The following is a 23,580-nucleotide window of genomic DNA, read 5'->3' as shown; positions in this document are numbered from 1 at the left end:
GAACTCAGCCCAGGGATCCTGAACAATGGTTCTTTCCACCAAACCTGAGACTTGGCTTTCTGTTTCCTTTGGACTGTCTGGGAAAGAAAACCCTGGGAGTTCCCATTCCTAGGTCTGAGAAAACATCTCTGTTAAAAGTTGACCAGGAGGGCACAGGGCCCTACCCTGCACAACGTGAGTCTCAGGCAGGGCACGTGAGCAGCTAGCCTGATCCCAAACAATCACAGCTCTCAGGGCCTAAATATAGCCCATGCATCTGGCTGTTTTTATACTCAGTTGCTTGGCTCTGATCAACCAAGCTTCCTGTCTGATCACCACTGGGGAACTGAGGGCAGGGGGCTGCTGCCCACCACTGCACCTGGCAAGGATATCCCGCTGCCCCTCCGCAGCTGCAAGGCACCTGCGTCCTACACACCCAGGACACATTTTGCACTGCTGGTTCCTCCACAAATCATCTGGTCGGACTGGATAAGCTTTGGGCCTTGTTTCCATGGGACTAAGGGGCCAGATGTATCCTGGGTGAACCCTGGCTCTGTTTTGCCAGTGGGAAGGTCTTTATTCCATTTTCTTGTAAACATTCCAATCAGGTAGCATATGGTTATCACCGAGGAAAAACAAGATGTTTTCGGTCCCTTCTGGTAATTTGTTCTGGGCAAACAAACTTGTTTTTCCTGAGTCCAGTCCTTTTGCAATCATGCTGATTTCATCCTGTGCTGTTTATTATTCTCTCTGGTTCTTGAGGCCTGGCCTGGCAAGACAGTCCTATTTTAGGAGACAACATTCTCCCGTAGCAATCTTTGCTTTATCTTCGGATACGTTTATTACCTGAGACACTAGGTAGCCAATGGGGCATATGAGAAATACCCTAAGCTCTATGGAGAAAGAAAGCGGGAGCTCCCCACAGGAACCAGTAGGAAACCACAGAGACCAGCCTCTAACGTTTGAAATTATGGGGTTGAGGTGAGCTGAATTTGCAGCTTTTCAGATTGCCTCTGAACAGCAAATATGATGTTGATTAAAAAAAAAAAAAGGTGTGAACTCCTCAGCTGATTGCAGAAGTGTACCTTTTCCCTTTTTCTAAGCCACTTGCTAGTGATTTTTCTGACCCGTAACGTTCAGAAATTAGATTGATAACACCTACTTTAAAAGTGACACTTATCCAAAAAGGCCTTAAATAATATTGTAATAACTTGCAAAAGCCAACCAACCAACCAAACAGGCTGGTGCTCAGAGAGGGTCTCCTGCTCCACTGGCTTCCTGTGTGCCAGGACCTGGCCTGCTCCTAGCTGGCAGGTGCATCTTTTCTGTGACACCACATGCACTTCTTAGCCAACTCTGCCTCGGCCTCCACCTCACTCCCAGGACCTTTGCCGGTTCGCTGCTCAGCTGATCTCCTGACCCTCCCAGTGTCTGGCCTTCTTCTCCTGAGGAGAAGACCCTTAGACACAGGACAGACTGGCTCCATCTTTGTGCCTCCAGGGCTGAGCACAGGCCTGGCACAAGGCAGTCACTCAGTTACAGCTGAACAATGGGACAGGAGCTGTCCTCCACCTGAGGTTGTAAATAATAGCTTGGGAGTACAATTACCTGGGAGCTCCTGTTTGATTTGTTTTGTACCCTCTCCTAGGCCCTGCTTCCATCCCACCTGAGCCCCTGGCCTGGAAGATTCTTGGGGCCCTCCTGATGCTAAGATTCTGTGACTTGGGGTGACTCTATTGCTCATCATCCAGGTCACCTCTAGGCTCCCACCAGTGATGCCTGCGTGTTCCATGGCAGCCTCTCCTCAGGCTCCACCCTGGTCCCCAGGGCATGCACAGAAATGAAGGAGTCATGTCGGCTCCTAGAGCAGCGAGTTGTGGCTCTTCTGCCAAACATGGCCACACATCCTTTAGGATAAGAGTTTCAGAAGTTAGAGCCGGGGATCAGGGTGGACGCATAGAAAGCAAAAAAAAAAACAAAAAAACAAAACAAACAAACAAACAAAGAGCTTGGTTCTCACTTCTTCAGTTCAATACAGCACACCTTTATTGAGCACCTAAGGATCTATGCTGTCAGAGGAGGGCAGAGTCGACAAAACAGTGGGCAGGCCTCCCCTGCAGCTCTCTGTGTCTGTGATGATGGAGCTGGGTTGGGGAAATCCTGCTGTGACATTTGCCCTGACGAGCAGTTCCGCCCAGCATGGTGGCTTCCAAGCTATTCTCTTGATGGGCACCTATAAGAAGCTTATACATGCATTAGAGATGGAGCCTCTCCTATCTTTGCAAGCCTTTGTGGTTCTTCCCTTTAAATCTGCCATCCACGGACCTCAACAGGAGAATAATTTGGTCTTCAGTTTGCTCTGTTTGTAGACAAATACTTCATATGACTGATGTAAACTGTTGCATAGTTTCGCAAAGGCTTTCTCATTCATTCCTGAAATTCTCCATCAGTCACAAACACAAATTGTTCAGTATCTGGGGAATTCAAAGCCCTTTCCTCAAAACAGACATTTCTCCTTATCATTCTTCCTTCAGGGGAAGCATTGAAAGTCACTGAAAGTCATCCCCACCCACTAGAGGAGAGAAACGCAAGCTCAGAAAAGGCAAGAGGTACACAGGCATCCACGGGACAGTGGTGATGGGGCTGAGCACTGCCTTCCGGAGCTGCTGCTGGGCATTGAGAGGGCCGCACCCTCTCAATGCCATGTGGACCCTCCTCAATGTGATCGACCGTGTTTCTTGCAGCAAGCTCCTTGTAAGAATCGCTTTAGGTCTCTCTGATAAAGTAAAGACTGATTTCTGCAGAGAAAGTGAGATACTTGTGGCCTTATTCCTGGTCTCACCTCTGTGCTGGGGCTGACATGTGTGAGGCTCACAGGGTAACACTGGAGGCTTAGAAGCCGGGGACACTGTGGCAAGGTGATGGCTGAAAGCAGGCTAGATCTCATACCTGCTGGCAGGCCCTGCTTTTCCCAGCAGCATTCCTGCGGGGCAGCATGATATGAGGGCAGACAAGAATCTCATATGAAGGAAGAGGACAGAGGCTTGTGGACCCACACGGGCTCCAGAACAGGCACTGAGGAAGCAGATGAAGCCTAAGCCACAGGGGCTGGGCCAGCACAGCTCTCCAGTGCAGGAGAGGCATGGTGTGGACAGGGCAGGCCACACAGATCTGACCCAGCAAGTTCCTGGTCCCTCAGGCCTGGGTCGGCTTCCTTGGTGCTTATCTTGGAGCCAAGAGCTGGTTGTGGGAATCATGGTGCTCAGGCTTCAGACCGGTAGATGCACAGGCACTCGATTTGTCAGGCGTTGGCCATCAGTCACTGTGACCGGCCGGGGCCAGCCACCAGGGCTCAGTGTGCACCTGCCACTGCTGGGGACTTTGGAAGAGGCAGGTGTTGGCCAGTTACTTGGCCTCCACCAGCTGCTCCAGGCGCTGCAGCATCGTCAGACGCAGGGCTTGGAACCTGGAGGGAGACATCGCCAAGAGGACTCACTGAGGCCGGACAGGGCAGGGAGGTGGGCAGCAGAGCGAGGGACCTGCAGATGGCTGGCTCAGGAGATCCCTGCAGCAGCCTCATCTCTCCTCTGCCAAGGAGAGGGAAGGCTGTGGCCTGTGCCTCATGAGGTGCAGTCAAACCGGGCTGCGGACTGCACAGAGCATCAAAGCAGAGTGTTGTCATGTCTATTGCAGACTCTAATACAGACAACAGCACACTGGAGTGGACAGGGCGGTAGGGCAGATATCGGGAAGCCCATGTTTCAGCCCAGATTCTGCCATAACCTGTGCGGCAACCTTCCTTGTGCTGGGCCTCAGCGTCCACTCTGTACGTTGAGTGGACCCACTAGTTGACCCCCAGATCCCTTTCAGCTCTCAAATCCTACGGGGTCAGGACTGACTGCAGAATGGAAGATTCCCTCTGACTTTGGTCTCCTTTGTCTGTGTGGGGTCTGGCTGGACAGACAGGAGCCTGTGGAGGATGTGGCTTTCCACGGGTCATTCAACCAGAGGCTAACATCCATCCTTTCCCCACCCACCCCAGGCCCTCTCAGTGAGCTCCTGCCCTTTCCTTCCTAGCTGCCTCCCCACCAGCCCTGGTGGGGTGCCCTCCACAAGTCCTGGACCACACTTCACTTTGCTGAGGGGGAGACACCATTGGGACTACAGCCTGGCTAAGCTCATGCAGCCGGGCCCTGGCGTGGTGTCCCCAGGAGCTGGCAGGTGAGACCTGCTCACCTTTTCATTGAACTAGCCCTCTGCACCTGAAAACATCAGCTGAGGCTGGGAGTTCCAGCATCTGCCACTTTGGGGAAGGCTCAGAATTCCCACCAGGATGAAAGGCCCTAACCAGGCCAAGTCTGCCTCAGCATGCCTGCTCCTTGGAGCCACATCACCAGCAGAACTCAGAAGCTTGACCCAGCACCCACTTGGGTTCCTGCCTGACTTTCCTGCCAGGTATTCTGCAGCTCATGCCTGCGCTGGTGAGGATGCCAAGACTGGATGGGTGATCCGGGCTGTGTCCCACTGTTTTGGCAAGCTGTCACCCCAGCATGGTGGCAATACTGAGCAGGGGGCCAGAGGGTGATGCTGGGGAGCTAGGGTTAGCAAGCCTTCCCATGCCAGGGTACTGGTGCCCATGGAGGAGAGAGACCTCCCAGCCGGCACTGGTGCTGTGCCTTGCAGACCTGCCCTGATGTTCAGGACCCATGACTGGCTGTTTAAGTGCTGCTTACTTCATGGTCAGTTTGATTATTTCTCTTTCTTCCTCTTCTTTTAATTTTTCAACAAAACTGTCCAGCACCGGCATTTCAAACTTAATGTACTGAGCGACCTAGAAAATCCAAGAACATTTTAATGTGCTTTAAATTTGAAGCCAAAAATATGTTTTCTTTTCCTCAAGGCTTCCATAGTGGCCCATCCAGCCAACATCTTGTATCCACGGAAGGAGCTGCCGCTTTTCCCACCCCACCCCCACACTGTGTGTTGTGTACAGATGCCAGGATGGGAGCCTATTATTATCTCAAAGGCAACTGTTATTCCTGGGAGGAAATATTAAACTGAATATTAGGAAGAGCATTCAGTACAGCAGCATTGTCACATTGGGTACCCTCTGGGCTAGGGGGTAGGGAGGTGGGAGCACCATTGTTTCTAACAATGGAATGCAACTGCAGCAGCCTGAGGGATATGGGTCGCTAGGCCTCCTACTTGAGATTCAAACCCTGTAAGCATCTTCTATGCAGAGGAGTTTGGAAATGCACTCACTGTCTGGTCATAACTCAGGCTGTTGGTAAGACTTAAATATCTCCCTGTCTTCCACAGGTGCGAGGTAGGGCCTAGTTAAAAAGCCTTTGCATAGGTCTCTCACATAATGACAGCAAAATACATTCCAATGAAGGAAAAGACTTTACTCCCCTAAGAGGAAAAGGACAGGGCCATGGTTTTATAGGACTCAAATTCTTCTTTCCCCTAAGCTGCTGGTGCTGGCGGTCACTGATGGGAGAGGGAGGGCTGGCGCCTCCCTGTGCTAGGCTGGGAGCCCTTTGGGAGAGCGTGGAGCTCCTGGAGACATCAACTGAGAGGGCTCTGGCCAGGAGTCCTTGGGAGGCCCCGTCACCCAAGAACCCCTCGCCCTAGAGCAGGCCTCCCCAGCCTTGGCCCCCACTCACGTCATGGGGGACTTCCACACCCAAGTCAGCTTCCATCAGGAACATCCTGGCGATCTTCTCACATGGCCCATGCAGGATTCTGGAAATCAGCGGGTACTCACAGTCTTTTAATTTTGTCCGCTCTGAAAAAGAAGGTGGTTTACAAAAGTCACGGGAGATTAGGATCACCTCTGTCTGTTCCAGATTAGGAACTGATAGATAGAAAATGCGCATCTAGGGGCGCAGGGAACCCTAGAACACAGACCTCGCTAACAGTGCTGCCCTGAGAGATTCCTGCTTATGCAGAAGGGAGGCAGAACAGGGCCCCCAGATCTGCCACTTTGGCATAAGGATTAAGTGGAGCGGCTGGCAATTGAGAAGAAGAAGATACAAGAGAAACTCTCCGCCCTCCCCCATTTGCCAAAAAGCAGGACATAAATTTGTCAAGGTGTGCCCCCGTCCCTCTCTAGGCAATGATGGAGTTAATCACCAGAGACAACCCGAGCCCCTCCTCAGCCTGGAGAGGGCACCAGAGGAACCTGCACAGCACGTCCCGCTGAAGCCCTTCCCTTCCCGCAGCTCCCCATGCAGTGACCTTCCCACACTTTGCCTCCCCAGAAACTCAGGCCCTTCTCCTCTGTCTTGTCACTTCTCTAAAAACTTACTGCTCTTTTGTGAATATGCTATTTAAGCCCAAATTCTAACCACTCATCCCTGGATATTCCAAAGGGCATGCATGATGCAAGTGTTAACAAACTTCTGTTTGTTCTTCTCCTTAATCCGTCTTTTGTTAATCTAAATACAGGGCCCCAGCCAATGAACTCAAATGGGTAGAAGGAAAAGATATTTTTCCTCCCCTACAGTGTCATTCAGCAAAGGTGCAGCTTGAAGAGAAACAAGATCTGAGGGGGTGGGAGAAAGGAAAGCTGAGATGGGAGGGCCAGGGCCTGATGCACTGTGACACGCACCCCACCCTTCCTGACTCAGCGCCAATGAGCTAGGGACCCATCCATTTCTCTGGAAGAGGCGGAGAGGGAGGCTTCCTGTAGCTTGGTGGGATTCTCTTTCAGAATCTGAAAGAATTAAACTTAATGTACTGAGTGACCTAGAAAATCCAAGAACATTTTAATGTGCTTTAAATTCGAAGCCAAAAGTATGTTTTCTTTTCCTCAAGGCTTCCATAGTGTGCCTGGGTTTGGGTGGGGGAGAAATGTTCATGCTGGGAGGCACAGTGTGCCCCAGCCCACTAGGCAAGCCAGCACAGAGCCCATATGGGAGGGAGTACAGTCAGTGGTTGGTGGGGAGGGGGCTTGCTGAACAGGTAGAGACCTTTTGCATTTACGATCCAGAAGTGGGGCAGGTACTTACCCCCAGACTCGTGAACGATGTAGAGTGCGAACTCACTGGGGCCATCTTCCACCTGCACAGGCAGTCACAGGAAGTCAGATTACGGTGCTTGGAGATGGGAGAGAACTGAGAGGGTCCCCTGACAGTAACTACACCCCCAGTAACACACACGCAAGTCACAAGGAACCTGCCCTCTCCCAACCTCCTCTTATTTGAAATCTGAGAGACAAAAGCTTAGCAGAGGGACCCTTGCTAGACCTTCTGCCGAGGAGCCACGGGCAGCTTTCCCCAGAACCCCACCCCCAACAGAATAGCAGACCACTGGCATCCTGGGGCAAGGCTGCTCCTGACCAGGCTTACCCTAAATTTGTTCAGCAGCAGGGTGAGCACCTGCAGGGTTGTCATGGTGCTGTTGACCCTCACATTGGTCACGGATCCATAGGCCGGAGTAAACACAGAGGTCTGTACCAGGAAGGGAGAGAAGTTCAGGGCAGGCCCAGAGGGGACAAGGGACTGATATCACGATGGTGAACAGACCCAGGCAGCAGGTGACGCTGAGATCTGGGAACACCTGCACCTGTCCATTCACGCTGATGCACACACAAGCTGTTTCCAGACCTGGGAGACACTCTGGGAAGCTGTAGTAGTGCACGCCTTCCAGAGGCCTAAGGAAGATGTCTACACACCCAGAAGGGCCAGCTCTCTGGACCCGAGGAACCAGGGCCATGGAAGTCATTCACAAGGGTGGGGGAACCAGTCTCTCCTTCACTCTTTCTATTGATTAAGTCACCAGTTGTCTGTTGATTCTAAGGCGGAAAGTTACCCAAACTGTCTCCTCCTCTTCATTCTCCCAGCAGTGCCTAGTAGAGGCACTGGTCACACCATATCAGCTTCCCAGCTTGTTCCCTTCTGGTCTCAGTCCCTCTAATCCGTTGTCTGCACCGCTGCCTACAGGAACAGACTTCTAAAACCCTTGCACCTCCAAGTGACGTCTAGCCCAGCTGCATCCATACAGTCTCGGCTCCCTTCCCTACCCTGCTCCATACCATCTGAATCAGAGTCTGTGTTTGTAGAACACAAGGCAAAGCGATCTGTGCAGTTCAATGTGAGAAGCACTGTTTGAAAGCGTGGGTCTAAAAGTATCTGAAGGCTTCCTGGGGACTGTGCAATAACATCTGTAGTTCTTCTCATTGTCTCGCACATATGACACTATGGTTGCCTAACAAGCACCATGTGCTCCAGTCACAGAGCTTCTTCACAATTCGGCTGGGGGGCGGGGGGACACATTATATTTTTGCAGGTATCTTGCCTTTTCCTAAGAGACACCATATATGAAATCAACCAGGACTCTGCCTGACACATAATAGGTCTGTCCTCAATAAACCCTAGCTATGTATTGAACCCGCTAAGATTTTACATACAATCATTGATTTAATATTCATAACAACCCTTTGAGGCAGCTATAACTAGTCCCCTTTTCTTAGAAAGGAATCAGAGGCTTTAGTAGGTTAACCAGCTTGTTCAGAGTCACCCATCTAGAAAAGACAGAACCCTGACTCAAAGGATTCCATGATTCCTGAAAACCTACATGTTACCCCTTGGTGCTAGTGCCTCCCAGCGAATGTGACTCCTCTGCAGGTGAACCTCTCCTTGCTTTTCAAACTCAAGTTTAGATTCGCATATCCCTCCTCTGAGATCCTAGCTCTGTTTTCCCAAGGAGGTAGCTGAGGATCCGAGAGCTCAAGGACCTATTCAGTATCCCTGCTCTGATAAGTCCAGGCACACCTGGCAGCCATTGTGAGTTCAGGTCCAGACCATCACAATGAAGCGAATATCTCAATAAAGTGAGTCACACAAATGTTTTGGTTTCCCAGGGCGTAGATAAGATATGTTTATACTATACTGTAGTTTCTTAAGGGTGAGACAGTATTACATCTAAAAAATATGCATGCCTTAATTAAAACTATTTTATTGCTAAAAGGTCTGACACAGAGACACAAAGTGAGCACACAGTGTTGGAAAATGGCACCGATAGACTTGTTCAACACAAGGTTGCCACACACCTTCAATTTGCAGAAAACGCAGGTGCAGCAAAAAAAAATTGCAGATTTTTACAAATGGAAGGTTGCTGTTCAGCAACCTTCCATTTGTAAAAATCTGCAAGGTATAGTAACAAGAAGCACAATAAAATGAAGCATGCTGTGCCAGAATCAGACTCAACCTCAACCTGCTTCCCCCAGCTCGATTCTAGTCGAGGTGCAGAATGACTGAGTTATACAGAAAGCCAGGATTAGGATTAGGCTTTCTTGTCCAAAGAAATATGGAAGAGAGGGCCAGGTGCAGTGGCTTATGCCTGTAATCCCAGCACTTTGGTAGGCAAAGGCGGGCGGATCACGAGGTCAGGAGTTCAAGACCAGTCTGGCCAATATGGTGAAACCCCATCTCTACAAAAAATACAAAAATTAGCCAGGCATGGTGGTGTGCACCTGTAGTCCCAGCTACTCAGGAAGCAGAAGAATCGCTTGAACCTAGGAGGTTGAGGTTGCAGTGAGCCCAGATCGTGCCACTGCACTCCAGCCTGGGCTACAGAGTGAGACTCCATCTCAAAAAAAAAAAAAAAAAAAAAAAGAAATATGAAACAGAGGAGTTAGGCTATTTCAAAGAGACAAAAAGTCTTGTTAACAAGACACTGTGTTTCTTCTGCATGAAGCCTTTTCTCAAGATGATACCAACCAACTCCAAGTAGGAACAAAGGCCCCCTGGCTACTTTCTTATCTCTAACCACAAATGGTTTTTCTCTAACAGAACGCATTTGAATCCAATAGGTCAGGCAGTAGAAACAGCTACAAAGTTTCACCCAGTCTGGAAATAAAACCAACATTTCTGGGAATCAGAACAGTTTTGGAAAATGACTGAGTGAAGTAATCGTGCACAGTTCTAAGAAACAAAACCTGGAACTATCTCAGAAATTCAATGCTAGGAATTATTTATTTTTTCAATTGTTGCCTCTGACTCAAGGAATCTGTGCCCTCATTTCTAAGGACATTAGTTCTGTATGGATGTTGAGCGTGGTAAGAAAGGGCTTTTTGCATAGTGCTTTTCTTTGGGACTTCCCTTACCCAGGAGGTGGGGGAGCTACTGTCCCAAATGCTTAAGACACTATTCCGTGCCCTTGAAAGCAGTACTTTTTTCTGGAAGAATGGATTCACATTCCACAGGCAAATCTGTCACTAGGAGGAAAAGCTGCCCTCACTGGGTGACAGGCTGAGACCCCGTGTCGGCTGGCTGAGTAGCTCTTCTTGATAGTGTGGTTCAGTCGGAAATGAGAGGCTGTGATGAAAACCCTCACTGTTCATTTCAAAGGCTGCAGAGTGCTCGGGACATGGTGTTCCTATGACACTGGCAATCACTACAATAAGGTTTAACGTACCAGACACACCTCTTAGTGATGAGACCTTTCGAGGAGAAGCGAATGTACCAATGCTAAACTCCACCATTCAGTACTTTGAATCATGGAGCAAAACATCCCCACCCCCACCTTTTTTAGGTAAGGAACATAGAACTGGAAAATACCTAAACCCATGCACATATTTTGGAAAATTTTTGAATAATTCCTTAAACTAGCATATCAACATTTATTTGAATGCTAACAATGGGTACTCAACACATTACACACTAAACCCCTTTTGGAACAAGATTTAAATAATACTCAAGTCATGTTATGTGTCCTTGGACTAATCTACACCACTGTTCATCTCTGCCTAACTTCAATCCTGGGTCCCCTTTACTCTCTCAGGAGACTCTACTTTGGAATAGTCCTGGATTTTTCCAGATTTAGCAAAGGCAACCCTATTGTCATTCATTCACTCACCACAAGCCTAGCAGGGGATGGAAGGGAGATCCTGAGATTAAAGCAGGGTCCCTTCAGCTTGCCCAGCAGAATTCCAAAGTAGACATTCCAAAGTCCAGGGCACCCCAAGTGTGGCTTGAATGGTCCCTGGATAGCCTAACCTGGGACACCTGCTCCTTCAGATCAGACCCTGAGTCCCTCCTCCTGAGCCCCCTCCCTGCCATAAGTCATCCTCTATCAAGAAGGGCATCTGCTTCAACTGGAAATCTCGGCTTGCATTTCCCAGTGCTGCGGGCAAGATACGGCCTGTCACAGGACGCTCTATCCAGGGCCTTGCCCAGACAGCCAATCATTCTATTTACAGTAACAATCAACTTATCCTGCTACAGTTCAGTTTGTTTATAGAATGATGTAATTTGGGGAAAGAAAGCTTTTCCTGAGGTCAGTACAATGCATCCTTGGACAAAAGGCTGTGTGCTGGGAATCTGGGGTTGTCCAGGTTCTCTGGGGCACAGACACACGTGACCTGGGCACACCCCTGCTTAATTATTCGGTGAGAGTGATGGCTGGATACAGTGTTCCCAGGGATCAACCGATTGAGTTCGGGGGGAAGCCTCCTAGAAAGCGCCCTCGTTGAAGACACGGTCAGTGTTACTGTCTGCCCAGGTCATCCCCAGCTTACTTGCCAGAAATCTGTGTGACTTGTGAGGATGCACTGACAGTGAGCATGTGCTGGAAAATGCTTAGGTCATAAACGGGGCTGTTATGTGGATGCAACCTGGTTTTTCCTCCTGAGGGCAGAGGAATGCCAGCAGCCCCCACACAGGTCATGGTGCTTGCTGTGCCTGTGCGCAGGCCTGGCTTCCCATGCGCCCAGGGGAGATGCCAGGCTGGGGCATCACCTTATGATTGTAGAAGTGGCCGTTGATAGAGAACCGGTGTCGCCGGATGCGCTGGGCCTCACCGGGGGCGCGGCACTTGGGCCTCCTCTGGCTCATGCAACTGGCATCGCTCTTGGTCCGCATCAGCTGGGGGGCCTCCTCTGCCTCCTCCAGGGGCCCTGCATGAGAAATGGGTGAGAGAATGGCAGGGTGGGTGATGCTGACAGAGCAACTGCCTGCTGTTGGGAGGTCTGGCTCCCTAGAGCCCTGTGGTCACGTGCATTGGGGCAGATGGGGACATGAGGGCCATTCCTGGACTGGAGGCTGGATATTCCCAGCTTGCAGATAGGAAGGTGAGACCTGGACAGGGTAACCTGGGTCACAATGTCACATGGCCATACCCCTCTTGGTCTCTGTCTTAGGGTGCCCACAGAGGTCTTTGGTGGCCCCAGCCCTGTCTTCTGAGCCCCTGCTCTGAAACAGGCCCTTCACTGAGTGCTAAGGGAAGGGGAACAAAGAGGATGAATGAGCAGGTACAGAGGGTGAGGACGAGGTCCCAGAGGGAGGCAAGGGGCCAGGAGAGCGCATTGCCTTCTGTGGATGCTCCTCTTTCCCATAGCACACACAGGGCGGGGGACTCAGGCCACCCCCATACTGTCACTGTCACCTCCCAAGCCTCTGCTCACTTTTCCATAAAGAGGAGCGAGAATGAGGGCAGAGCACCTCACAGGCAGGCACCTGGGTAGGGGTCCAGCAGGTGAAGCCCCTCTTTTGCTGGGGCACAAAGCTGTCCTTCGGAGATTGTGGTTGTGAGCCAAGCCCCTCTGCTCCTACCCTGGATGAGGCAGGGGTCCGGGCAGCTTGCGGGCTCCGCTTACCCGAGCTGTCTGTGGAACTCTCAGCCTTGTGCACTGGCTGAATGCTTGGCCCCTGGGCTGTCATGTTCCCGTCCTGGGGCGATGGCTCCTTTCTGAAAAGAGACAACTGCAGTGCTGAGATGGCTGCTGGCAGAGAAAGGGAGCTCACGCCAAGGCGAAGAGACCAGCAGCCCCTGGGGTAGGACACAAGCGGGAAGCAAGGCAGGCTGAGGTGAGGCCTGGATTTCAAACCGAGAGAGTCAGCTTGAAACAATAAAAGAAAAGTAGAGGCCTCCCCCAGCATCTGCTGGACAGAGAGTGAGCCTGGCCCTGCAGACCTGAGGGCCTGTGCTGGGCCGCATCACACAGACACACCGACGCATGCTTGTAGTTAGGGCCTGCACATTCCTAGACACCAGGCTTAGCCAGGCCAGCAGCTGTGTGCCAAACAGGCTCGCTGGGCTTCCTGAAGGCCTAGTGGGGTGTCAGGCAGGGGCCACCTAGAAGGGCCCAGCCTCCAGGCCTCTTGGCAGGATGAGCCCCAGGCCAGGGTAGCTAGTGCTGGGCTGGAGAAGGAGTGGGTATGATGGGACACAGCCCTGCAGCGGAGGGGACCTGGGGAGGAGAAGACAGATGGGATCCTGGAGAATACATAGGCACAGCCACGACTGCTGTCTGTGAGTGCTTTACCTCGAAGAGGGGCAACATATGAGTCACACTTGCAGCCTTCCTAAGGAGTCTGACTTTATGCTCTAATTCTGTGTGGCTCAGAATTCACTGAGTGACTAGGGACACCTAGAGATGTGCCGGGGCTCTCAGGGTGGCGGGTGCTGTCACAGCGTGAGTTTTATGTGAAATCTGAAGGGGGCAAAGCTCTGAATGTGTGCCCTCTACAGGAGTTACTACTGCAGAAGCAGGCAAGGCCCAGCCACTAACTGCGTCTTTTGGGAGTGGGCTGAGGAGGAGATAAATGTGCATTGAACGGTAAGGCAGGCAGGAGACCATTTCCTCCTGATGGAAACATTATTCTGATATTAAACAAATGTAATGTGAAATTCTGATAAATTTATTTTAAAAATTTTGACATTAAAATGAAAACAGAGTAGTAAGAGGCTAAATTCGTGTGAATTTTAAAGATAGAACAAGAGATGGCGAGACATGTTCGGCTTGCATAGGTGTTGGGAGCCCCCCTGCCTGTAGTTGTCCCTTCTTGCCAGCAAGGTGGCTTGCAGGAAGGTTTGAGAAACAGAAAGGGAGGTCATGGGAGCCTGGAACGTTCTGCAGGAAGGAGGGAGAGGCCACCTTGGGCGAGGCTGTGGACTGAGGCAGTCACGGGGCATGGGGATGAGGCTGGGTCACCCTCCTGTGCCAGTGTCCCATAAGGGAACAGGGCTCCCACCATGAGGCTCGGGATATCCCCAACCTGCACCCCAGACAGGGAGCTCAGGCTGAGCAGGTGTCACAGAAGCCACCGGGTACTCACGGAGGGCAGCTGGGCCGTCCGGGCATCCATGAGGTGGAGGGGAGGTGCACCTGCTCCCGGTCATCCTGCATCTGCAGCCGGATGGGCCGCCTCAGCCCCCAGGCAATGTTGAGGAGCCCCTCGATGATCAGAGTCCCTTCTTCCTGTGGGGGTCCACACATCAGCCCTTCCCCCAGAGCAGCTGCCCACCTTCCCCGTGCCCCCTAGGGATGGGTTGCTCTGAACACTCAGGCCTTGCACGTCCCTCCTCCTGAGTGGCCCCATCCCCTCAGGAAGGACCATCAGCCACTACGTGCCCTGGGGCGCGTGACCAGGCCCTGTGGGAGGAAGCCTGAGATGTGCTCAGCTCATGCCTGGCCAGGGGCACAGCGCAGAATGCAGTGGCTGAGTCAGGTGTCTCACAGGAACCCAGCTGCTGGCCGGCAGGCACGTCCACACCGTGGTGAGGAAGTGGTTCCAGGGATACACAGCCTGTCTGCTCGTGCCAAGCAGGGGACCTCTCTGCCCACACTGCACCTGGGAGGGGGTCCTGCGCCACCAGGTCCTGTGGCCATCAGGCCCGGCAGAGTCCCACGCCCACCAGAGCAGAAGTGGGCACTCTCTGTCCTAGCTGTGTCTCAGCCTCACCCTTCTCCTGGTGCCTTCCAACAGCAGCAGTGTCCACTTGCCAGGGCTGACAAAGGGTCTTGCTTTTCTCACCACTGCTTAGACATCACTAGCCCTATATCCCATACCAGAATTTCTACAACAGCCTTCATCCCATGTCCCCAACCTGCATCGGTTTCCCTAGGTCTGCAGGTTACACGGCTCCTCTCCTGCTGCCAACCTGGGGCCCTAATCAACAGAGTCCTCTGCAGGCACCTTGCTAGTGCTGGTTGGCACCCCTTGGGCCCTTGATTCAGTGCCTCTGACATATTCCAGGCCTCTGTCTCTGCGAGACCACCCCAGGCCTCTGTGCCAATCCCAGTCACTCTGTGTGTAAGCCTGGCCAAGCTGAGTCATTTGCCAGAATACTTGCCAGCAACCTCGGCTGCCCTCTACCCAGAGCCGCAGTCTCGAAGCTACACACTCCTAATGTGCTCTGACACTAGTCTTTCCACAATTAACTTTGAATATCATTCTCTCATTGCCATCTCAACTAACATTTAATTTTATTATTTATTTATGTTTTATTGTGGTAAGGATATTTAACATAAGAACTACCCTCTAAACAAACTGTTAAGTGCACAATACTGTATTGTTCACTGTAGGCACAATGTTGTCCAGCCAATATCCAGGACTTACTCATCTTGCATAGCTGAAACATTATATCAGCTGCACAGCAACTCCCCACTTCCTCCTCCCCTGCCCCAGTCCCTGCAACCACCATTTTCACTCTCTGCCTCTATGAGCCTATCTTAGATTCCTTATATAAGGGAATCATGCAGTATTTCTGACCCATATTTTAGATTCACAAATCCCATTTCTCTCCCCTCGTTGGCACTAAAAGCCCTGTGAGAACAGGGACGCCATGGAAACTTCTTTGTATCCCTGGCAGCACTCAGGAAGACCCTGCATAATGTGGATTTCATGGTAAGTTAGAAATGGGGTTTCTAGGTTCAAACATCCTGCCATCCACAGAGAAAATAGTGTATCCAAAGGTTATCAAATATGCACACAGCTTCCAGATATGACCTTGAACTATCTGCTAAAAAGGAAAACAAACAAGCAGAAACCAGAGCTGTTTTTGATACTCACTGGCACTCTACAAGCACAGATGTGTCACTGAGCTTCCTATGAAGGAGAGGCCAGCATGGATCTATGGAGTTCAAAGGTCTATGGGGGCTTCTGTTCTTGCCTCTTGGTCTCGGGTGCCTCTCAGTGGAGAGAGCTTGTGGGGATGGCTCACTCATGGAGACTCACTGCCCTCCAGCCCCACCCTGGACCCCAGGCAGAGGGAGATGGAGCAGACACAGCCCCGGCCACGAGGGGCTCAGGCTTGGACGCAGAAGAAGATGCAATGGAGCTTCCTGGAGGAGGTGCTTGTGTACTGCATCCTGGAAGACGAGTGAAGGGGCACAGGGAGGAAAGCTGAGCAGGTGGCCCTGACCTCAGGACCTGCCTGGACAAGGTCGGGGGCTTGGCTGTACTGGGGACAGGTTGGCTCGCCATGACTCAGGCCAGACATCCCTACACAGGTGACGTGTGTGCCCCCAACATAGCCGCCCACCGCTGTTCACCCTCCCCCAGCTTGGCTGCATCTGAATGGAGGGAAAGCCCTGTCAGCCAGCAGCGAATTCGCCGCCTCCCTCCTCCTTTTAGTCTCTTGACTAATCTGCTCATTGCTAATAAATTCAAAGAAGAGCCAGTAAACTAGACAAAGGGTCTACAAAAGATATAAGAGCTTGGGCAAGGTGAGAAGTGCCATGTGCCACTGAAATCCTGGTCACTGTCTCAGGCACTCCCTGCCCTGATGCCTTTGTGCACATGGAGTTCCCACCTAGAATTCAAGACCTTGGGACTGCCGGTCCCTCTTGCTTGCCTAGGGAGTCTGGGGTCTGCCCATTACTCAGAGCTCAGGCTTGGGCTAACTCTCGAGACTCCTCTTTCTCCCCCACCTGCAGCACAGGCAGGCGTGTTCCAGGTGGGGCTGTGGCTGGGGCAGAGGATCTGTGGCCTGTCTGGGGAGTGCAGGAGCTTCCCAGGGGCTGCCTCTCTCATCCTTGGCAGCCTCCTTTGCTGGCATGGTCACTCCTGGACAGATGCAGTGGCTTTCTAATGCTGCCCAGGTGCTCCTTGGCAGCAGCTCCCCAGCCCCAGCCCCAGCCCAGGCCCAGCAGCTGCAGTGATCCTTTGAAGCAGAAACCAGACTGCAGTGCCCTTGTTCAAACCCTGCAGTGTCTTTCCCTCCCTCCTAGAGGGAAACACAGCATCCACCCCAAGGTCCACTGACCCCCTCCTACATGGGCCAGTGTGCAGGCCCCTTGCTGTGCCCTGAGCACGTCCATCCAGCGCGCCCTCACCACAGGGGCTTTGCACGTGCTGCCCCCGCCACCTGGAATGTGCATTTTCCCATTTTTTTCAGGTTTCTGCTCCGATATCTGCTCTTAGGGAAGACATCCCTGACCACTGCACCTGCGGCGGCAGCCCACCACAGCATGCCACTGTGCTGCTTTCCTTTAGGCAGCTCTTGCTGTTGCCTGAATCACAGCACCCACTCATCTCTGGCTTGATCTCCTCCCTTACTAGAATATGAGCTCCAGGGGGCCACACCTTTGTCGCTGCTACATTTGCTGTGCTTAGCGCAGTCACAGCATACACTAGCACCTCACATCTGGTGAACAAGTAAACAAACAAATCCTCAGAAAGCACCCCATCTGGAGTGTAACAAGACCAGGGTCAGATCCCGCAGACCGCCTGCTCCCTGGTCCCTTGGGAGCAGGGTGTGTCTCTCCTAGGAGCAGGCCTAGGGACCCAGCCTCAGCTGCCTCCAGACTGGGGTCCTGTGCTACTGATTTTTCATCAAAGTTGCCAAGGACCTGGCCCTACTTCACCGAAGTCATGATGGCGTGGTGTAATACAGAGTGGGAAACAAGCTTTGGGGCAGGGGTGGCCCTGGGGCTACCTGTGAGGGCCCAGTGGAACCCCTCCCTCTCCCAGTGGAACCCCTCCCTCTTCCAGTGCCCCTACTTGACCAGCAGTGAACCCACCCCTTTCCTGCCCTACAGCGTAAACATTCCCCAGCCTCCTACAGGCAGAAAAACACCTCCAAGCTGGCAGCTGGGCCAGGCCCCACCCACCAAGCTGTTTTCCTAAGAGAGCCTTCCTGAGCAGGCTATTTTTGGCCCTCGTGACAGTGATTGATAGCTGCTGGGAAGGTATAAAAGCAGCTTGCCTGCCAAGGTTCTTCACACTGCCCAGGGAAGAGCCTGCTATGGTGGACTGTGAGACTCAGTGCACTGTCCTCCTCCCAGCGACCCCACGCTGGACCCCCTGCTGGACCCTCCACCCTTCGGCCCCCAAGCTTCCCAGGGGCTTCCTTTGGACTGGCCTGTCCCTGCTCATCCATTCTCCTGCCACCCCCAGACCTCCTCAGCTCCAGGTAAGAGGGAGCAGCTGCCCTTGGGTTTGAGACAAAACACAAGGGCTTTGTTTATCTTAAAGGGCAATTCTCAGCCTGAACTTGCACAGCCTCCCTATGGGTTAGAGACCAGGGCTGCCTGTAGAGGGCTTTGCATTTACAAAGGGATTCAGGGGTTATTTCATGCATTTCCTACAACATCCCTGCCAGGGGTGTTTATAACCCTGTTTTATGGATGGGTAAGTGGAAGCCTGGAGAGGTGGCCTTGCCAAAGGTCCCAAGGTCAGTGCGTGGCCGATCCTGGTTTTAAACCCAGACTTCCTCTGACCAGTGTTTGTTAGGTTGGGTTCTCTTATCTGTGCACATTCTGAAATGATAATGATAAAATCTTAAGCCTTTGGGGTTTTTAACCTAAACAGGAAGAAAGAGCCCAGGAGTCTGAGCTCTCGTCTGGGCTCTGCAGACTTCGAACTGCTCTCAGGGCACCGGATTCCTACAGGCAGCCCCAGAGGAGTGTGGGGACACTGAGGGGTGGTGGGACGCATGGCAGGCCCCTCAGCACCTGGCCTCTGTTTCCCAACAGGTTGCCACCTCCTCTCGCCAGAGTGATGAGGTCCCGGCTTCTGCTCTCCGTGACCCATCTGCCCACAATTCGGGAGACCACAGAGGAGATGCTGCTTGGGGGTCCTGGGCAGGAGCCCCCGCCCTCTCCTAGCCTGGATGACTACGTGAGGTCCATATCTCGACTGGCACAGCCCACCTCTGTGCTGGACAAGGCCACGGCCCAGGGCCAACCCAGGCCACCCCACAGGCCAGCCCAGGCCTGCCGGAAGGGCCGCCCTGCTGTGTCCCTGCGAGACATCACCGCATGTTTCAGTGGCCAGCAGCCCACACTACCCACGGCTGATGCTGTGGACCCCCTGGACTGGCTTTTTGGGGAGTCCCAGGAAAAGCAGCCAAGCCAGAGGGACCTGCCAAGGAGGACTGGCCCCTCTGTTGGCCTCTGGGATCCACACAGACAGATGGACAGCAGCAAGCCCAGGGGGGCCCCCAGAGGGAGGCTCTGTGAAGCCAGGATGCCTGGGCACTCCCTGGCAAGACCACCGCGGGATGGGCAGCAAAGCTCTGACCTAAGAAGCTGGACTTTTGGGCAGCCTGCCCAAGCCATGGCCTTCCCGCACCGCCCCCGCCCCGGCAGTGTCCTCAGAACTCTCTACTCGCACCTCCCAGTGATCCATGAACTCTGACCCCTCCCCAGTAAAGGCTTCTGTAAAGAGCACGCTGGGTCTGCATCTCCTCCCGTCTCCTCCATGGTGGTCACTGCCCCTGGCAGGTCTCTGGAAGGGAAATGCTCTTCTGCAGAGGCCCCTGCTTGGGCAGTTCACAGTGAGACCGACCCCCTCTGAATATGATAACAGCCTTTCTCACATGAGATGTTACTGATCCTGTTTGCTCTGATCCTTGCTGGCTGATCACCTTGAGCAACTTAACATCTGTGTTCCTCAGTTTCTCATGGGTAATATGGGGATAATTACTGGCACCTGCCTCCCAGGCCATTCTGACGCATAACCCCATGTAGGAACCCATTGGCTGAGTAGCTACCGTCATCGCTGGTGGGGAAACTGGTGGTAGGGGTGTGAGGGTAGTGGGGTGTCAGCCCCCCAGGTGTTTAAGAACTAGGCCTCGGGCACTCCCAAGTCCGCCTCTTGGCTCCCACCCTCAAAGCCATGTTCCGTGAGGCCCAAGAGAACACATGGAATCTTAGCAAATGCACTGATGTATTCCAGGGGGACTGTCACCTGGCACCACTGGGGCAGGCTACAACTCATACATCCTGCGGTGGCATTGGGAGAGTTCCCCCATGAAGAGGGCCGAGATAGAATCTGTACCACTCGTCCTACCATCCCCACCCCCACACCGCCTCCACACAGGGGCCTCATGGCATGGTTAGGGTCCCAGCTGTGGGTGAGAAGCAGGGCACTGTCCAGCTGTCCTCCACCGGGGAAGTCCAGATGTCCTAAGGCCCAGGCCAGGGCATCTGGAGTCTGAAGGACCCTAGTTCCTAGAGGCATCTGGCAGCAAGAAAGTGAGGCATCAGGGAATGGGAATGAGGCTGGGACTGATCAGAGGTGAAGGGACAGAAAGAGGAGAGGAGGAAGATTGAGCTGGGGGCAACAGCCAAGCTCACCTGGGCAGGTCTCTGCCACCTCCTTGCTCTGTGAGCTGTCAATCTAGGTATTCTCTTTTTTGTGGCTATTTTTAATTGCTCTGGATTTGTTAAATGTTTATCTGTCTTCTGTTAAGTGTGTTTTCTGGAGAGATAGAATGTAAACCGTATTAAAAGGAAAAAGTTTCAGACAAGCAGTTACCCAGTTTCCTTATCTATAAAATGGGGACATCAACAATGTTCTTCACACCCTGCAAGGGCTGGGAATCTGCGCATATGAACTTGGAGCTGCATTTATGGGCACTGTAGACAAATGTTTGTATCTGTCACAGCCCACTGTGTCTCTGTGTTGGTCTCAAACCTGCAGGTCCCTGACTTTGGGCAAACGTGTGGGGCAGCCTTTAGCCAACCATCATCCGCAGGAGAGATCCAGAGGGCCCACTCACCAAGGCAGAGGGGGCGAGGTCCAGGCTTGCTGGGCCCAGCCTCACTACAGCCCCTTCTGCAAAGCATCATGAAACTGGGTCAGAGGGAGAGTCCGGCAACTAGGATGAGGTCAGCAGACTCCCCTATGCTCAGAAGCCACCTCGCTGCATCTAGGGAGGTCTGGCAGTTTGAGGAGACCATCCCCGGGCTTCCTCACTAATACCCAGCTGTGTGAAAGAGGTAAATGGCACCTTTGGAAGGCGCTCCCTCCCAGTCGAATACAGGTTTGTGGTCGGGGCTTCTGGCAGTGTCCCAAGCTCCTGCAGAGAGGCCCAGGGGAATTCCTTTCCCTTCAAGCTAAGCCTCCTGGTGGGGCCCTTGTAGAGCAGTTACATTCTCCTTCCTACTTGCCACTGGGGTGGGGGTGGGGAGAGTGGAAAGGGGAGTAGAGAGGGGAGTGGAGGTGGGGGTGGGAATGGAGAGGGGAGTGGGGCTGGGGGTGGAGAGGGGACTGGAGAAGGGAATGGAAAGGGAAGTGGAGGTGGGGGTGGGAGGTGGAGAGGGGAGTGGGGGCGGGGGGTGGAAGGTGGGGATGGGAGGCGAAGAGGGGAGCGAGTGGGACACAAGGCCCTGCACAGAGCGGGCAGGCTGGGAAGCGCTTTGCAGCTCCCAGAAAACAGATGTTCGTGGGGCTGGCCAGTCACTCCAGGGGCCAGTGGTCTGCCAGGCCTTCGGAGAGGGGACGGTGCAACTATCTCAAGGCGGGATGCTGGTTTTCCGCACCCCTGGGAGAGACAGAGCCCCCGGACCAGGTGAAGCCCCTTCCGTTTCTCGCATTGCTGAGGGGTCCCAGGGCCGAGGAGCGAGACTGGATGTGGAACGCGCCCGCGGTCACCAGGGGGCGCCCCGGAGCCTCGGCGCCGCGCCCCAGGCAGGCGGGGCCGGCACACAGTCCCCAGAAAGGGTCCTGCCGCCTGGGGCTTACTTGCTTGTCCAGAGCCATGGGTTTACAGAAGGACATTTCCCGGCGGTCCTTTTTTCTTTTGAGATACCAGCCAGCCTGGCTAAAGCCCTTTGCCATCTTCAAAAGCCACAGACTGTTCCCCATTGCTCAGGCTTTTTGTTGTAATACAAGCAAAATTATCTCAAACGCGAGGTTCATGATACAGGAAGTCGGCGCCTCAGCCTCCAGAGAAGGCGTCCCTCCTCTAGCCCCTCGGAAGCGGGGAGAAGGCTCACAAGGAGACGCTGGCCCCAGGGCGTGACGCTGGCCCCAGGGCGTGGCCCTGCCCACCTTCTGAGAAGTGGGATGAGACAGTGGAGGAGAAGGCACCCCAAACCGTACTGCTAAGGCTGCCGGTGCTGCGGGTGAGGGGCAGTGACAACACGGGGGGGTCTCTTTCAGGCGGTTCTGGGAGTGCGCCCCAGGTGGTGAGCCCTTCGCCAGCCTGAGAGCCCCTTAACTTGGAGCTCAAGGGCAACAAACAGCTCCCTGTGTGCCTGAGACCTGTTCACTGATACTGGGTGGAGACCTCCAAAGCCTAATGCTGGAAATGGTGTTGCTGTTTTGTAAGTGGCTGTGAGCTTGGGGCCATGGCCAGCACCTTTCATTTACTGCAGTGTGACCTTGGAGTAGAGACTTAAACTCTGGGAGCCTCCATCTCTTTGCCTGGAAAATAATCATTCCTATATCACCTTATATTAACAAAGGAGAGGCAAAGTGCCTGGTGCATTGGAGGTTCCCCGGGGAAGTGTCTGTTCCTCTTGTCTGCCCAGCCCTTGGGGCCTGTGGTGCCTGAGGAGAGACTGGCCTGGGATGGCCCTGCCCCTGCAGCAAGTGCCCCGTGGCCCAGGAGGTCGTGGTGGGTGCATCACAGGGTGGCAGTGAGACCTGGAGGGCTTGGTGCCCCAGGGACCAGTTGTGCCTATCAGCATCACAGCCTAAAGCCTCGTCTTATGTGGTAATTGTGACCCAGCAAAAACACACACTTCTTCAGGCCGGTACCCTCTGGGCTGTTAAGGCTACAGAAGTTTCCTGAAAGGTACTTTCTGGCTCCATGGAGACCAGGTCAAACCCTTACACTTTCTTCACCGTTAGGGACAGGAAAATCCCCCTGGTGGGTTAACTTTCTATCATTAAGAGCTGTCAAGAACACCTCTTCCCAGCCTGAGAGTCCCCTACTTCTCTATGTGGGCTGTCCCGCAGCACACACCAACACACACAAACCACAAACGCAGGGTGGAGGCTCTTGGGGCTTCCCGCTCCCGCGCCCCTGCCCCCGACAACTGTTCCTACAGAGGGGATTATCTTGGGGAATCCCGAGTGCCAAAACTAAGCTCTTACTAGTGGTTTTCAAACTTGACCTTCCACCAGAATGCCCTGGAGGGCTCGTTAAAACTTGGACAGGAGGACTAAGTGTTTTCGGTTCAGCAGGCTGGGAGAGGGGTGTGGTAGGAATTTGCATATCTAACCAGTTTCCAGGGCAGCTGGTGCTTGGACCACCTGTGGAGAGCCACCTGGGATTTAGATCAATCCCTGAACAGCCAGAGCTGAAGAACAGCAGTGACCACACCCCAGGCCTCCACCAGAAGATATGAAGCGGCTGTGTTAACAGCATAGGTGGAAATCCCTGTGGCACCATCACTCTCTCCCTAGTGCCTCCCTCTGCCCAGCACACTGGAGCTCAGGAGTGAGGACTCACCCCAACTCTCTCCAGGTCTACACCTGCTGCTTAAGTCACCCACCAACTCTGCACAGGGACCCACAGGGTGCCTGGCCTGGGGAGTGCAGGATGGGGGCAGGCAGGGTGAGACAGGTGTCACAGAAGCGAGCGTGAGGAGGTGGGATGGCAGGAGAGCAAGCTGTGGGGCCTCGCGGCCTGGAC

The 23,580-nt window shown here is 53.3% G+C and overlaps 2 protein-coding genes across 7 annotated transcripts in view; one reads left to right on the top strand and one right to left on the bottom strand.

Moving 5' to 3' along the window:
- Positions 1–2,005: 2,005 nt before the first annotated feature.
- RASSF4 (Ras association domain family member 4) overlaps positions 2,006–23,580 on the bottom strand; it is a 35,130-nt gene continuing 13,555 nt past the window's right edge. For 4 of the 6 annotated variants that reach the window (XM_054435148.2, XM_054435146.2, XM_054435145.2 and 1 more), the window contains 8 exons: positions 14,043–14,185; positions 12,581–12,753; positions 11,724–11,881; positions 7,332–7,433; positions 6,993–7,044; positions 5,646–5,767; positions 4,713–4,810; positions 2,006–3,445 (listed from right to left, as the gene is read on the bottom strand). In XM_054435148.2, coding sequence (XP_054291123.1) covers positions 3,385–3,445; positions 4,713–4,810; positions 5,646–5,767; positions 6,993–7,044; positions 7,332–7,433; positions 11,724–11,881; positions 12,581–12,753; positions 14,043–14,185 — 909 coding nt within the window. In that variant the 3' untranslated portion in view covers positions 2,006–3,384. The remainder of the gene's footprint in view (positions 3,446–4,712; positions 4,811–5,645; positions 5,768–6,992; positions 7,045–7,331; positions 7,434–11,723; positions 11,882–12,580; positions 12,754–14,042; positions 14,186–23,580) is intronic. The other 2 variants (XM_054435149.2, XM_054435150.2) reach the window with 1 other exon arrangement.
- On the top strand, positions 17,821–20,463 carry DEPP1 (DEPP autophagy regulator 1). The gene is made up of 2 exons (XM_054435151.1): positions 17,821–18,123; positions 18,686–20,463. Exon 2 carries the CDS (start codon positions 18,711–18,713, stop codon positions 19,347–19,349), a length of 639 nt encoding a protein of 212 aa, XP_054291126.1. The 5' UTR covers positions 17,821–18,123; positions 18,686–18,710; the 3' UTR covers positions 19,350–20,463.

The sequence above is a fragment of the Pongo pygmaeus genome, chromosome 8, assembly GCF_028885625.2.
Source record: "Pongo pygmaeus isolate AG05252 chromosome 8, NHGRI_mPonPyg2-v2.0_pri, whole genome shotgun sequence".
In the NCBI taxonomy this organism is placed as follows: Eukaryota; Metazoa; Chordata; class Mammalia; order Primates; family Hominidae; genus Pongo; species Pongo pygmaeus.
This window is presented reverse-complemented; position numbering and strand designations above follow the sequence as displayed.

Excerpts from the sequence above, each read along its gene's own strand:
- DEPP1 (XM_054435151.1), top strand. The coding sequence starts at position 18,711 with ATGAGGTCCCGGCTTCTGCTCTCCGTGACCCATCTGCCCACAATTCGG.